We start from the raw sequence: 15,909 nt of genomic DNA on the forward strand, positions 1-15,909 counted from the left end.
TTGTAAAATATATTTTTATCTGATTAGTTTTGTTACTCCACAATCTTTCCACGTCACCCATTGCAGAAGTAGCCTACCCCTGGTTTGGAATCACTGATATAGATCATACTGGCACAGTGAGATATAGATGGAGGGCAAAGGGAGCAGTGGTGGCAGCACTCTAAATTTAGTCACCCCTTCGCTTGTGAACTAAATACCAATGACAACACACAAACTTACACCCACCCACTCATTCAGTCACTCAGTCAGCCGGGTCAGACTGTAGCCCCCTCCGCCTGCACCCTCCCCACGACAAGCTCCAGTCCTGAGGAGCGCAAGCACCCACACGGGTCGCACTAACCAGTCTGACCCTCTCGCCTCTCACCTTTCTGACTTCCTACCCAGAGGAGACAGGAACAACTTGAGACTCCCCTGAGGGTCCTTCAGGACAGGTAAGCCATCACTTGGGCCTCTCCACAGGTGTGCTGTGGCTTTGTTGTCCAGTTCTCATGTGACATTTGCATTCAAAATCAAGCATGACTCTCACTATACTCATTCCCTACACATTTTCCTGTCAATCACACAGCTCGCCATGTGTCATAATTAAAATCTATTTTTTACATTTATTTTTTAAATATATTTTTGATAAATGCTTTTCTTTCTTTGTGTTGTTGCTTGACAATTTTATATGTACAATATCCTGATTTGACAACATACGAGTATGCATTATGTTCTTCTTAGTGGTTTTTTAAATAAACTATATGTAACTAGCAAGAGTGTGATTTATGGGAGCCGAGAATTAACTTTACAAACTTTTATCTGGTGAGCTGAAACCAAATTGGTTTGCATGGTGTTCAGGAAAACTTTAGTTAGAAGTATTTTCAATATGAATAAAACATTTGTGTTGTATTCACTGACATGTTAATGTAAACTTTCCACTGTGCTATTTCATTCACTGTCTCACGTGTTTGCTGTGGAAGCACCATGTTCTTGATCTGTGTCCTTTCAGTCCACTTCGGTAATTTCAAACATATTGATTCCCAGACCCCTGACACAGCTGGTTGCCATGTCTGAAGAGCATGTGCTTGGCGTTTAACAGCCCAAGGTTATTTAAAGGGATGTGCTAACTTTGCCCTTTTCACTGCCCCAATAAATTCTGCTTCGGTGGGTCTTTATGTATAGTGTGGACGCTTGATGTTGGTCAATCGATGGCCAACATGCATTTGTGTTGTCTTGCTTTTGTGTCTCACTGTGCCTTTGAACAGGTTGTACTGATGTGCGCTGTCTCCTGTGACTTTTTTCCTTACCCCTGGTTTCCCAGGGGGCAGCCATGTCACAGTTCTCTACCATGACGACCTCGGAGAGGAAAATGCAGGCGGCAGCAATCTGCAGGGAGGTTCAATCCCAGGAAGGTAACTGCGTCGTTTCCTCTTTACTTCCTTGTCTAGTCCCTCTGACCTCTCAGTTTTTCACTCTCTCTTCTTGCATCAATTCTTTGCTTCTGTTTCCAGCTCAACATCTCTTTCTCCTCACATCCTGCTCCTTTTAGCCCCTCCCTACTCTTTTTATCACACATCAGCATAGACATGGATTTAACACCATTACTTACAGTACATATTTCAGTCCCACACATATTAACCAGCAGGCACTGGACACTGCCAGATTCACTTTATAGAAGGTATGAGCCAACCATTTGCCAGGGCAGTAGTCACCAACCCTCCCTTCTATGAATGACCCAGACTATAAATAAGCAAATGAATACTTTTATGGGCCAAAGTAACTAATCCCTTTGTTGTTGTCCTTTGAACACGCTATTTCAAGGCGAGGACAACTGTTTGGCTCTCTGGGATGGGGAGGGTCTGAAGGCTACTGACAGCTGAAAGATATTCTGGCAAATTATATGTCTCGCACTTGGCCGGTGACATCTCCATGATCAGTATGCAGTAGCTAGAACACAGCGCTAACCACAAAACAAGCACTAGACACGAGTGGATTACGAGGGAAGATAATTCCTCGTTTATCATATTGGCAGTAATACCAAGTCAGCAATCCATGTAGAGTGCTTTTTTGTGGCAAGGTTTTTTTCTCTGTGTAATATAATTTGTGTTCAATCAGATCAGATAGGAGAGAGTATAGGAAAAGAAATTTGTCAGAAACCTGATCAATGTACAAGTATAAACTGTATATGTGGATATAATCTCTTTAAACCTCTGCGCATGTCTTTATGTCCAGATACAGATATGGATCTGGGGAAGAAAATGTGCGTACCTAAGGACATTATGCTGGAGGAGCTGTCTCTTGCCTCCAACCGGGGGTCCCGTCTTTTCAAAATGCGCCAGAGACGCTCAGAAAAATACACTTTTGAGAACATCCAGAATGAAAACAACAATCAGTTGAATGTAAGCAGAAACTGCATGGGGGGCCTACACAATATTAGGTTAAGTGGTTTTAGTGTCTGTTTGTTGTATGTTTACATGTTTCTTTACAACTCCATAAATGGATGGTAAATGGACTGAATTGATGTAGCACCTTTCTAGTCTTCCAAACCATTCATTCACACATTAATACACTAATGGCAGAAGCTGCCATGCAAGGTGCCAGCCTGCTCATCAGGACACACACACTCACAGACCCATGGCACAGCCTTTTGCAGTTCAGTATCATGCTCAAGGACACTTCAACATGCAGACTGTAGGAGCCAGGGATTGAACTGCCAATCACCATTAGTGGACGACCTGCTCTACCTCCTCAGCCATAGCCACCCCCCTGTCTCTCAGTTCATGATCCTGAGCAGGTGTGAGCTTTGGACGGATAGAGAGTTAGATTCTCATCTTTCTTTCCTACATGACCTGGAAGGATGATGTTCCTGTGGATGCATGTGGTGTAGCTCTATACACTTGAAGGAACGCAGAGACATGAGCTTTCCACATAGCTGTGTGCAGCACCATTTCCTTCTGGATGTCTTGGATATGTTGTTCTTCCAGGAAAGAGGAGAGTTCTGAGGAGGTTAGCTGTGGGCCATTATCTGTCAACACAGCCATGGGTTTCCACTTTGGCAAAGTACAGATCTCATGAAGCTAATCACTGTAGCAGAAGTACACTGTGGAGCAAATACACCTCTGGCAACTTTGAATAATGGTCCATCATGGTAAAATCGAACTTGCAGTCACCAGTATTGAATGGGCCAGTAATGTCTAATGCAAGGTTTTGCTAGGGTCCATCAGGCAATGGGACTGGTGTTACTGGCGCATGTGTGGTTCTTGTTGTTTTGTCATTCAGCTGGCAGGACACACAGGTGGCAATAACAGGCTACTAGCACATCCATTGTAGGCCACCAATAAAAGTGTCTGAGTTGGTATGGACAACGTCTTGGTGTCTATCATATGCTAGGTGGGAATGTAGCGTTATTGGCACCACTATTCTCTGATGTCCTCTCAAAATAAGAGACGTGTGAATGGACAGGTCATTCCTAACCTGTTATTAAGGCATCAGGTCTGCCACCAGGTTGTTCAGATTGCGTAGCTCTGGGTAGCCTGAGAACAGCCAGTCAGAGGGGTGGACACGGCATCAACATTCTCTGGTTCCATGTTTGGCTAGCAGTCCTGTTTGTATGACAGTGACAAGAAGGAAAGGAAAGGTCTGCTGCGTGGTTCTCAGCACGGGGTCTGTAGACAATATTATAGTTGAGGCAGAGAAGCCTGGCATGCCAACATGCTGTTCTCATACCAGCTCTACTCATGCCTTTTGTAGCCAGGGGTGTGATTAAAGCCTGGTGATCAGTTTGTTAGATGAACTTTGTGCCCCATAAGTAGGTTCTTTATTGCTCTGTAGCCCTGACACATTCCTCATTCCTCAATTTGTTTTTTCTCACAGCCCATGGTATGTGGAGATATTCTGATTTGAATTTCACACACATTTATTTCCCACAATGACCATTACCAGTGCCTGAAATAAGTCCAACCCCAGCAGTAGTCAACCTGACTCCCCAATTTCAAAAGGAGGCTAGGGCAGAACATCCATCATGATGTGCATATGTATCCAGTTGGCCTAATACTGGAATTATCTGTCTTGAGTACACCACCAAATGAAATGGGGAAGTGCCTAATTCAATAGTGCACATTATTTTCCTCTCTACTTGGACAGAACATTTCAGAAATAGCACAGTTGGCTTGGGGATAACAACCTCCCTCACCTTATTTTTTTTACCTGAGCGGCACTCTTTTGCAAAGTGCCCAGTTTTTCCATGTGATTTAAATATTTTGGTTGTAGCTGGGCACTTTATAGAATTTACCCTGTGCTTATCTAAGTCACATCTCTTACATTTGTCTGGTGGCTTAGTTGTAAGTTTAAAAAAATAATAATAATAGGTGTCATTTCCCTGCAAATGTGTGTGCACAGCCTAGGAAATAAATGTTCTAATTTTGAATACTACAGTTCAGAGTTTGTTTTACATTTTCTTTGGTTACCTGTGCTGTTGGAATTCTGTTTTTGTTCCCTCTTTGGTAGCATTTTAAACGTGACTGCTTCCACTTGATTAGCATTCTGAATGGCCTTATCCAGTTTATTTTCTAGTAGAAAACGTTCATGTGGGCGCCCACTGTAGGCTTTCTCCATGATTTGATCTCGTAGCATATCTGCATTTCCACATCTCACATAGCATGGAAATGTATTGTGCAGTACAATAGTTTTATCAAGTGTCTGCGCTTGTTGGTGAAACTTATGTCTCTCAACAGTGACATTTACCTTCTACACAAAATGTGCTCACATATTTTACTGTACGTGGTACCTTTTTCAGTCCAGCTATACAAAATTATATGTACTTGAGTTCCAACATTGTATAGGAGTACATCTCGCTTTTGGGTATCGGGCCACATAGCTCCTTCCACATCGATCACAAGTAGGTCGTATTCGAAAAATTTTAGCTTTGTTTCAAATGGCATTGCAGGTTCTCCCAGACATTGTTTGAATGTGGGAGCCACAGTCATCCTCATTACCAATTTTGTTTCTTATTCATAGTGAGGCACTTAAAAAGAAGCACTGGACAGAGGATAATATTCCATGTTACTTTACTGTGAGCACGCATTTCCCAACTCCACATACTGCAATACTTTGTGTTTTTCTTAACAGCAGTTATGTAGCACCACCTATTGGCCTGGAATGGGATTAACTTTCAGAACATAACACCTCACTTCCTGACTAAGTATTTGTGGGCAAGATTAAGCACTTGAAGTGTTTATTTGACTCGTGCTGTGAACACAAAGCAACAGAGAATAGTTGTGAAAGTCTTCCAGATGGTCATAAGTAGCTTTATTAATGTCCCTTTGTGTATGGATGGGCAGTGTGCCAAGTCAGCATTTTTCATTTCCCAGCAGTACTTATCTTAGCCTGACCTGGTCACACATAAAGCAATTTACGTACTGAGATTCTCAGTAAAATTTAATCAAGATAAACTAACCAAGTTTCTCATGGCTATATCTAATTAATTAGTGGCATTAGTTATATCCTCTTTCATTTAGTTGTGTGGTGACCTTGTGTGCTTGTGTGCCTTTTAAATTTTAGATAAAATAATTATTATGCTATAGGGACATTTTCCCCCTCATCTTTGAAGTGAGAAAGACTCACATATCTCTGGTTTGTTTATTGCTTCGGGCAATGGAGGGATTTTGTCTCAAGTTGTCAACATTTCCTGAGGAAGTCCTGGAGTAAATATCTTTCAGAGGGATGAAAGCTGGATGCTTGGGCTTCAATATATTTCATCCAAGCCCAGAAAACAATGTTTCTGATGAGGAAAAATGTTCAAGCAAAGAATTTCTATGTCAAATAACTGCAATGAAATTTTAAACAGTGCGAAGTCTACTGAGACAAACATTTACTGTGCATGCAAACCACATTTTTCATATATTTTAATTTAACTATGATATAGTTTAATATTATTGCTATTTTTCACACAAAAAAGAAAGTTCCCTGTGTCATGAGAAATTGTAGCAGCTGTGTATTGCACAATCTTCTTCAGCAACAACAGTTTGCTCACATGTGGAAATGTAACTTTTCAAATTTAAAATTTTCTGAGCACATTATAAGTCCAGTGTGTAGGATTTAGAGGGATCCATTGGTGAAAATGTAACATAATATTCATGAGTCTCTTTTAATTAGTGTATAAATCTGTTAAAATAAGAATTATTGTTCTTACTGTTCTCGTCTATGTTGGTAGCTGTCTTGGAGCTTTCAGTTTTATCACCACATTTGTCTTTTTTTAAAACAACATGGATGCAAAGAAACAAATCGTTACTAGCTAGTGAAGAAAATGGGACATTTAGTATCTTAAGAAACACATTTTCACTCAACAGTTGGTGGAGACAGACTCACGGCTAAAAGACGAGTTAATATTGGACATTCATCATGTGGCCAGAAACTCCAACTGAATATAAGTGTTGCAAATAAGTAACTATTTAAAAACACGTTCACCATGTGAATTTCAGTGTTGTTTTACAGCTTGTTTCTGCTGCCCCCAAGTGGCAAAGAAGTATTCCTTCACTTAAAAAAGATTAATACAGGTTTAAATTGCTCAGAAAATTTAATTAAATCTATGACAACTGGGCAGCTCAGTCTCCCAAGGAAAGTCTTCTACTGTTTAGTTTAAATTGTCTAGTCAACTACTGTGTCCAACAGGACTTTCAAAACAGATTTTCAACATTTCTTGTAAGCCTAACTCATGCCGTCTGTCCCTTTTTTTTTTTTTTTTTTTAATAGAACGCAGTGGTTCCTCAAACTGAGAATGAGAATGCTGCGGACAGCCACAGTGGTGAGAACAACTTGGCTGCTGATCAGGACTGCACACCAGAAACAACAATGGTGCCAAATCCAGACAGTATTGCCCCGGGTAGGTAACACTGTTGATACAGCTTACTGGAACGCCAACACATTTCAAGGACCAAAAAATATTGCAGCAGTAATATACTGTAGCTAAAGTTGGGTCTACAAACAAGTTGGGCTCTGTTAAACTCAGTGACCTTACTTGGTGCCTGTTTCTGCAGAACACACAAAGAACTGCTTTCAGTTTATTACATCAATGACAAAATCTTGTCCTGACTAATGTGTTTTAGGCAGGATTATCTTTCCATGATTCTTCTCTGCAAAATTTACATTTAAGATATGCAGTTTAAAAAAAAAAGCTTACATTAAATGTACAGGCTGTTACAAACTGTTTTCCTCCTAGTGGAGAGACTGTGTGGATGTGCTCTCCACAAAGCACTGGATGTACCATGTTTTGATAAGGATTCAACTGCTTTTCATTGTTTGTAGTCACGCACGCTTTGATCACGATGGAAAACATTTTCGTCTTGTCTGGAATCTGCTGGCCTCAGGCAGAATATGATTACACGTTTGTCTTTTTATTCTCTCCCTCTCTGCCTGTTTCATTTCTTTCCAGTCTTTCTATCTTCATCCCACTCTTTGTCTCATGTCTACTCCTCCACATTCCTCTTTTTTTACCCCTTCTTGTTACAATCAGCTTTGACCATCTTTCTGAAAAAGTAGTTGAGTTTTACCCTATGAGAAGTGTTTCCTGTTTGCCTCCAGTGCCACTGATACCATCAGCTTTGCACTTACATCCTTCCGCGTGTCTCAATTCTGCCCAGTTGACACAAAACCAATACTGATTTAAGGATGAGTATGTCCACACAGGGGTGGGGTGTTATTTCTGGAGCTTGGGACCAGACACCACCCCTCAGTATCTGAGTGATGTCACTCCAGCTGTAGCAGGAATCAGGCCAAAGTGCATTAGGTATCAAATGGTAAGAACTCTTAAAATAGCACACTCGTCTACCCAGGGGTGAATGTTCCATGTGCCTGTTCTGGTAGATTTTTTTAACCATACTATAGTTATATATAGGGAGCACTTTAAGATTCTACTGGAGCTTGGATACACAAGAAAAATGGCAGAAAATACATTGAAGGTATAACTTTATATAGTTTTTCATTTGTAATGTTTTGTGCCATTTTGAAACCAAACTATAGCAAAATGTCAGATGCATCTTTAGTTATAGTACCATGTTTGCCTAAATGCTGCCACATTTGAAGATAGATTTTTCAGAGAGAAAATAAAAATCATGTAAAAAAAAAAAAAAAAAGCCACACACTTTTTTTCCTCTGTCCTCTCAGGGCTTTTTTTTTGGGACCGTCTTTCATCTCCACAGAGCGAACATAGAGCTGGGTGTGTGACAGTCATTTCCCACAAAAAATATCCAAACATCCAGCAACAAAAACAATATTCCATGGCTTCAGAAAAATCTTTTACACAATGTTTTGTAATAGATTCCCCTCCAAAAACCTGTAAACTTCCTTACAGGTCTGTTTGGTTTCTCCTGCTTCCCCCTCAGGGCAAAACATAAACTCAGGAAGGAGGATTGTTCATTGTGAGAGGTTAGGACGTGACACAACGCCCCGTGTTATGTAATGCTGGAGCTTGCAAGCCCCCCTGAGTGAAGCACTGGGTTTGAAGGATAGTGTTTTGGATAGGCCTCTCCCATCAACACACATAGACTATGTAGGGAGACATACATGCAGCTGGGCACACAAACATGCACACATACAGGGGTAGCTGCCCCTTGATTTGTTTTGCTGTGAACTTTAACGAGGAATGAAGGGCCAAAGAAAAAGCAGCGGGGGGTATTGCAATGTGACACACTCAGATCGATATGATTGCGTTATACACACACACACACACACACACACACACACACACACACTAATAATCAGTGTCTTAAAGCTAAAACAAGCAACTTTAACCGTTAGCAGCTTTAGCTTTATTTGGGTTTGTTAGCTGTTGATTGTGTAAGAGATAATTTTGGCTCTCAAGTTTCACTTCATCACAGGCTGTGTATGGAGAACTGTCCAACCCTGACACGAGCACTGTTTTTGGAAAATTGAAAAAATATGAAAAACGAACAGACATATAAAGAAAGTAAACTGATAAAAAAATAAAGAAAAAAGAACATAATGCCTTCTGTGTGTCAGACAAGCCCTATGTTTAATCACTGCCTGTGTTGTATAATGCGCTCAGGGTATGGAGGTCCTTTAAAAGACATCCCTCCAGAGAAGTTCAACACCACGGCTATACCAAAGTCCTACCATTCACCCTGGGAACAGGCCATCATCAGTGACCCGACCTTGGCTGACACTCTCATCACCCATATGCCTGAGCCAGAGCCCCGATCAGACCTACCAGGGTACAAAAGTTTCAATAGGTAAGAACCTCCCAGGTGGAAAATAGGTGGCGAAAAATTGTAGCGGTCTGATACATTTAAAGAAGCAGACACATGTATCTTAAATGTTTAATGTATGTTTTTAATTTACATACAAGTGCTGAGTGAGCAAAACAAGAGTTGTCCTTTATCGAAGTCATAATGGATTAAAGTAGGCTTCTCTCTCTGAGCAGTTATTTCTCAGAATATGTCCCCTGGTCAAAGTCTTTGCCTCCTTTTTAATTAGTCGCATCACTTCAACTGTCAGTGCAGTCCCTCTCATTAGCACATGACGGCTACTGTTAACAATGTCACTCCATCATCTGCAGGGTGGCAACCCCGTTCGGTGGCTTCAACAAGGCACCCAGACTTGATCCCATCAAGACCCTGCCGGCGGAGCCCCTCCCCGACTTCCCCGAGCTCCAGGGGGAAACAGGGGTAAACCGACCCTCCTTCAACAGAGCTGCTCTCGGGTGGGTGTCAGCAGGCGGTTCAGTCACCCTCCCTACACTTTCCCTTGAGCCTATGTTCATCCCTGAGTCAGAAGACCTTTGAACCCATAATGAAGTCACACATAGATGCTGTCTACTTAGTTGCTGCACTCGAGGTTATTGTGGGTGGAGCAGCATTTCAGTCAGAACAGAGTCAGGGTGATAAAAAGCATCCTGTTGGGCTGTTCTGGTTCAAGTTACCATGTATGCAGTATCCCTTGGTTTTTCAGGGATGATAACAATTGCTTTGCACTCAGATATAAATTAATCTTGAACAGTAAGCAGAGACTGGAATAAATGGAAATTGTATATTAATGTGCATAAGATTATTCTATCTTGCAGACACACATTTTTGCTCAATAAAATGGTTTGGAATGCAACAAGTCCAACATCTTTTCTGCTTTTTTTTTTTTTTTTTTTTACATTTAAATTTAATTTCCTGCTACTAAAACTGCAACTAAAATTAGTTTTGGTCTTTCTTGAGGCTTTTGGACATGCAAATCTCTTAACATATTCCACAACATGCCCTCAGGTAATAATTTCACAGTGAGTTGGTCTGAGCCACACTGAAGGCTCACTTGAGTGAGTGATGCTGTGCCTGTGTGCTATAGTCGTATGCAAACCCATCACTTATTGCATCGTGTGAGAGGCCAAAGATACATGTGAGCCACTGTAACACACCTCAAGGTTACACCGCCTGACAAATCAAATCTGCTTCACTGACATGAGCGAGTTGACTGATGTGTCTCTCACCTTTTGGCTATGCCCAGTCGAAGGATTGCGATTGATGGAAGAGCTACATGATGAGCTGTGCCCACTTCTTATCTGTGTCGCAGTTTATTACTATAGCACTTAGGGATGTATCTGAGAGATAACAGGCTCAAGCAACAGACCTGACTGATCAAAAACAGAGAAGTACAGACAAAACACAGAAAGTTAACCAGTTTTATTCAGTTAAATGGACAAATTAGGTCTTTATTTTAAGTTTCATTGTCTAGTTTTTGGCATCTTCTAGGTAGGTATTTTTTTACCATTATTTTGAAGTTAAGTTATTTATACTTAAATGAGGATATATTCCAATGTCGTAAAAAAAACCCCATACATTACCCTTTTGCATGTTGCAGCTAGTGTCATCAAGCTAACATGCTAGATTTTTGTTCTCTGTGCCAATTGCTTTTAATAAATACCAACATGTGTTTTGTATGTCTATATGTACATACTTATTTTCCAGATGTGTGTCAAAAATATAACAGTGATTTAAAACACTTATGTGTCTCTTTATGTCTCTTATGTGTCTGTCTTTAACACTGATTTACAATCTTTCCCAGAAAATATCCATGACCTTACTCCTCCTGTGGAATTACTGAACAACAGACAAAGATAAATCCCTTAAAGAGCATAATGACTAATTTCACCTGTGAACACCTGAGGCAGCCATCATGAGTTATAGGGGAAAACCACACCTCTTCAGTACAAAATCTATTAAAAATGTATTACAAAATGATCTTTTAATGGCCCATTGTGTAGGATTTCTTGGCGTTTAGCAGTGAGATTGCAGATTGCACTAAATATCCCTCCTCCCGCTCCCCTTACAAGTATGCAGGAAAACATACAGTGGCCTTGAAACTTGTGAAAAAAATCTAAGTACTAAGACACTCTAGTTTGTCTGTTCTGGGCTACCGTAGCATGGCAGTGCCTCCTTATGTTGATACATATATATATAAAGCATGCGTATTAATATTATATTTCATTTTTGCCAAGTCTGTTCCACTATATGCCACTAAATTCTATACATTGACCTTGTAAGATTGTCACCAATAACACTGAAGATGCCAACGATCACCTTTTTAATAGTAAATTTGATTAAATATGAATCGATGACTCTCAAAATATGATTCTCACTGCATTCTAGTGAGAATTGTACATGCACTTTTTCAAGTATGACCACAATCTGGACAGTGAGATGTGTTAAATTTGATCAAGCCATGTGACCAAGTCCAGCAACAGCATTCCTTGCCTCTGTCGGAAACCTTTTGGAATGTGCAGACCCTGGTGCCACTCCCTTTTTTTCAGTCCTATTGAATTCCTCTGGCTAACCTCGTCAGAAGAATGGTGTGTACAGCACACCACCCAGCATCCGACAGCATCAGTAACTATGCCAAGTACCACAGTAAATAGCAAGTATTGTTTATCAAGGTCAGACATGACCTCTCTTTGAACTTTGATTGTAGCCATTATCAAACTGCAGAAACGGAAATATTATTGGCAGGGACCGTAGCGTAGGCTGAGGGTCGGCGAGCCAGACAATTCGATTATTAATCTCTAACTGCAACTAGTTTCCCCTCTGGTGTGTTTGCCTTGGCATGAGATGGCACAGTAAGTACCGGATTATAGGCTGTGAAGTCTAGAGTTATTGCTTTGTTTGAATAGAGTGACCTACAAGTTAAACATCCTGTCCCTGAACTAATGGTTGAAGCTTGACTCTTGTATTGTCCTTGAGCATGAGGTGAAACCAGTCCTTTATAGACCATCTAAATCGCGATGCATAAGAGCATCAGGGAAAGTAAAGAGATAGCACATAGGCATCTCAGTGAGCTGAAATGCAGGGCAGTCCTTTTTAGAACTGTGTTTGGAGAAGGGGAAGCAGTATGTACACCCTTGATCGGTATCTCAGACTGGAGTGACCATAAAAACCTTGATTTAATGGAAATATGGCTTTTTGTGTGTTCAACAGGTGCAAGAAGTGAGATGGACATTTGTAATTCAACTAAATTTCAAATTATTCATTTTATATTTTATACTCTGTGCTTAGTCTGTAAATGAGCAGCTGGCCTTCGGTGCCTTTATCAGCAGTTAATAACAATGGACTTTGCTGCTGCTGTTTTCACAGTCATCATTTAAAAGCTGAAGTCCCTTGGGTATCCATCTGCACACACAGCACCAAACACTGAGTGTGCAGTACGTTGCTGACACAGACAACTGCTAAAAGGTTGAGCCACAAGACCAACTAATATCCCACAAGGACTTCCTTAAGTATGCATGGGTCAAATGAGAAGACAAATGTGTTGTGAAATAAAAACTGCAGGGGCACCAAGCTGTACCCAGATGGGGATGTATTGTCCTCTCAAAGGTTTTAGCATACAGACATACTGTTAAGGAGTTTGCAGTGAGAATTCAGGTGGAGTTTATGCTTAAATTGTCCACTAGACACAATGGATATCTGGGATTAACCTCAGATTATTGGGTTAAAGTGACCCCCTGACATAAAATCTGTAAATAACTGCAAAGTGCAGCTAATCTATAGTGTGTCAATGCTTTAGTTTAGGTCTTTCTCATCCAATGACACCATATGCTTACACTTGTTTTAGCTGATGGACGTTCACAGCAGGTGGTTATTCCCTTAGGAAAGTGTAAAGCCCACTGGCATATCTAAAAATATGAGTGAAAATAAACCATCTCAGGGGTCAGTAGGGTGGTGTTGGGTTGCCGATGAGGTGAGGTGAAGGGTGACAGGGAACACATTCCACTCCTTGAAATGAAGTGAAATGACGTAGTGGGTTGAACTATGTTTGCTCTGAGAACATTCTCAGTCCATCAAGTGTCAGCAAAGTGAGTGAGGGTGGATGCTTGCGTATGTGCACGTTCATCTACAGACAGTTATGGGTGTGCTTGTGTGAGTTTTAGCGGATTATTTGAATCGATGGGATCATTAGATGAATGCCAGAAGGAATCTCTGGTCTTTTGGTGCAAATAAGAAAATGATTGTTGACCAATGTGCATTCATTTTCATCCAGTGCAGAGAGGTTAAGTAGCCTACACTGAAATTCACCACTGCAGAAACTACTTCATGTAAGGATGCAAACAACTAGGCTAGTAATTAGCCTGTTTGGACAAATGAACATTCAAGATCGTGTTCCTGTTTACTTGAATAAGCCCTCGAGACCAATTAGAGCTGTGTTCTCTCACAGTAATCCAGCCTCTGACTTTTACCTCAGGGGGCTCATCTATATTCCTGACTAGTCAATATATGTTAACCTCCTCTATTTGGTGAATAGTCAATGAAGAATTATTAACTTTCAAGTGCTAACACAATGAAAGTGTAGTACTTAGACTTAAGGTGATGATGAAAAAGGTTTCTTCTCATCTCATCATGCTTGGAAAGAGCATAAAACAGCTGTCCTTAATGTAGAGTTACAGAGGAAATAACCAATTTTTGGATGTTGTTGCCAGGAAAACAATAATTAATGTGCCTTATCTCAGTCACTGAGGGGTATTACTTTCCCGGACGGACAGCACTGAGGCGATAGCGTGCTTTTCCTGTGCGCTGCAGCTACTACGGATACGGCAAACACAGCAAAGAAATACATCACAGTCACCTCTTTGGCTGCACTCCAGAATTAATGTATCACAGTCAATTGCCAAAAAATGATGCTTATGTCATCTACTTTTCTGCAGTAAAACAATGAGTACAGGTCTACTAGAGGCTTAGAGGGAAAATTTAAATAAATCAATATGAATAGTAAATAAAATAAATGCTAGTGTAGCATTGAGGACCTCTTATCTTACCTGGATGAGCAAAATCTCTCACCTGCTCCCATGGTGCAACATCAAGCTGTTTGCGGTAATGTTAGGTCATCATGATTGCACATAAATATCATTCCAGTGAATAACATACAACAGAGACTAGATGTACTGTATGATAACATGTTCAGTGATTCTTTATACTATGCTTTGTGTGAACCATTATTTTTGAATTTGACCTGCACTGATACTAATTTCCAGATGTCACATGTATTGAAGAGCAGATTAAAAAAAAAAAAAGAAAAAGAAAAAAAGCAAAGAACTGCTGACATGGTTGTTCTGAAGATACTTGAGAAGCAGTTTCGTTCCAAAAACTCATCATTACAGGATTTTAATCCCCGGTTAAATATAGCACGAGTTGCTTCAGAGGCGTCGCCTCCCGTGGCCCCCATTGTGGCGTTCAAGCATGTCTAATCTCTTACATAACAACAGGGCATTCACTTCTGTATGGTTCCTCATTAGTAGTAATCTAATAGTATAACACAACAAATGGTGTTCACAAAACACATTACAAGCTTTGCTTTGTTCAGTTATTCCACTTTGTGTAGTTTTTGCAAAGAGTGAATAAAGGGCGTTTTCATTTAAGAGGAATCTATTTAAAAATCTCACAGTTTGAACTCACACACAACATACACTACACAAATATCCCATATTTACTTGCATTCATGCACATGTTCAGGACAACTTGTGTCCTCATATTACTTTTCATTAGTACAAGCTGCTCCATTTGAATTATTTGTATTTCCCATGATACAAGTTCACATACACGTACACAAATGCGCACATAAACTAGGTCAATTATTATGACTCAGGCTGAGACAGGAGCAGATTAAGTTTACATTTTAATTAGACACTAGCAGTTACCATGACCACAACAGATGTGAGCAACAGTAGAGGGAGTTTAGCCTATTTATCCATTCTATTATATGTTGATTTACATTATCTGGCCTGTCAGAAAAGCCTTGAGGAATTTGTTCTCGCTTTTTCATTAATCAGATTAATTTTTCTCTGAACCTCAATTTCATGTGGTTTCTTTTACATTTGTATTGGTGTGAAAAAAAAAAACGTACTGAAAGCACAGACTTTTCAAAAAGTATGGTTGTGGAATTGTTGCCCCACTTTCCTGTTGTGTCTCAGGGCTATAGAGTACAGTAAGTATGGATTGAAAGGCCTGACAACAGTGCTAAAAATATCCCACTTCAAATGGTAACACACATTTGGGATGAAATGGAAATTTAGCTGCCCAGTGACCCAATCAGTAAATCTATATATCAATCAAAAACAAGAGCTTATTTGTTCAGAAAGTTGACATTGGACTGGAAAACTGTGTAACACATGTCTGATGTGTCACAAAGTTGATTTTCATTAGTGCTGTTGTTGGTGAAATTGCACAAAAAGGTCTCCGCATGCAAAGAGAGGACACTGGTTTGTCATTTGAGCTGTGTTTATCCACCGTGTTCAGCAAATCTCTTGCTGTTCATTCGTGGCATTCTCAAGGTGAGAAGTCAAGGCAATGGCACCAGCTCTCAGCGGGACATTTACTGTGTGCACTGTCTCCTTGCAGAGCTGGCAAAGTCTCACTAATTAATCTTAAATGAAAATGCCCTTCACAACAG

The 15,909-nt window shown here is 40.4% G+C and overlaps 1 protein-coding gene across 1 annotated transcript; it reads left to right on the forward strand.

The window, feature by feature from the left end:
• The first annotated feature begins 267 nt into the window (after positions 1 to 267).
• LOC128383808 (myozenin-2-like) lies at positions 268 to 10,086 on the forward strand. The gene is made up of 6 exons (XM_053343397.1): positions 268 to 431; positions 1,301 to 1,391; positions 2,212 to 2,378; positions 6,730 to 6,859; positions 9,041 to 9,224; positions 9,551 to 10,086. Exons 2-6 carry the CDS (start codon positions 1,310 to 1,312, stop codon positions 9,774 to 9,776), a joined length of 789 nt encoding a protein of 262 aa, XP_053199372.1. The 5' UTR covers positions 268 to 431; positions 1,301 to 1,309; the 3' UTR covers positions 9,777 to 10,086.
• The last annotated feature ends 5,823 nt before the right edge of the window (positions 10,087 to 15,909 follow it).

Source organism: Scomber japonicus, chromosome 22 (genome assembly GCF_027409825.1).
Source record: "Scomber japonicus isolate fScoJap1 chromosome 22, fScoJap1.pri, whole genome shotgun sequence".
Classification (NCBI taxonomy): domain Eukaryota; kingdom Metazoa; phylum Chordata; class Actinopteri; order Scombriformes; family Scombridae; genus Scomber; species Scomber japonicus.

Coding starts and splice junctions, on each gene's coding strand:
- LOC128383808 (XM_053343397.1), top strand. CDS start 1,310: ATGTCACAGTTCTCTACCATGACGACCTCGGAGAGGAAAATGCAGGCG. Junction 2,379..6,729: donor AAAACAACAATCAGTTGAAT/GTAAGCAGAAAC, acceptor TTTTTTTAATAG/AACGCAGTGGTTCCTCAAAC. Junction 9,225..9,550: donor GGGTACAAAAGTTTCAATAG/GTAAGAACCTCC, acceptor CATCATCTGCAG/GGTGGCAACCCCGTTCGGTG.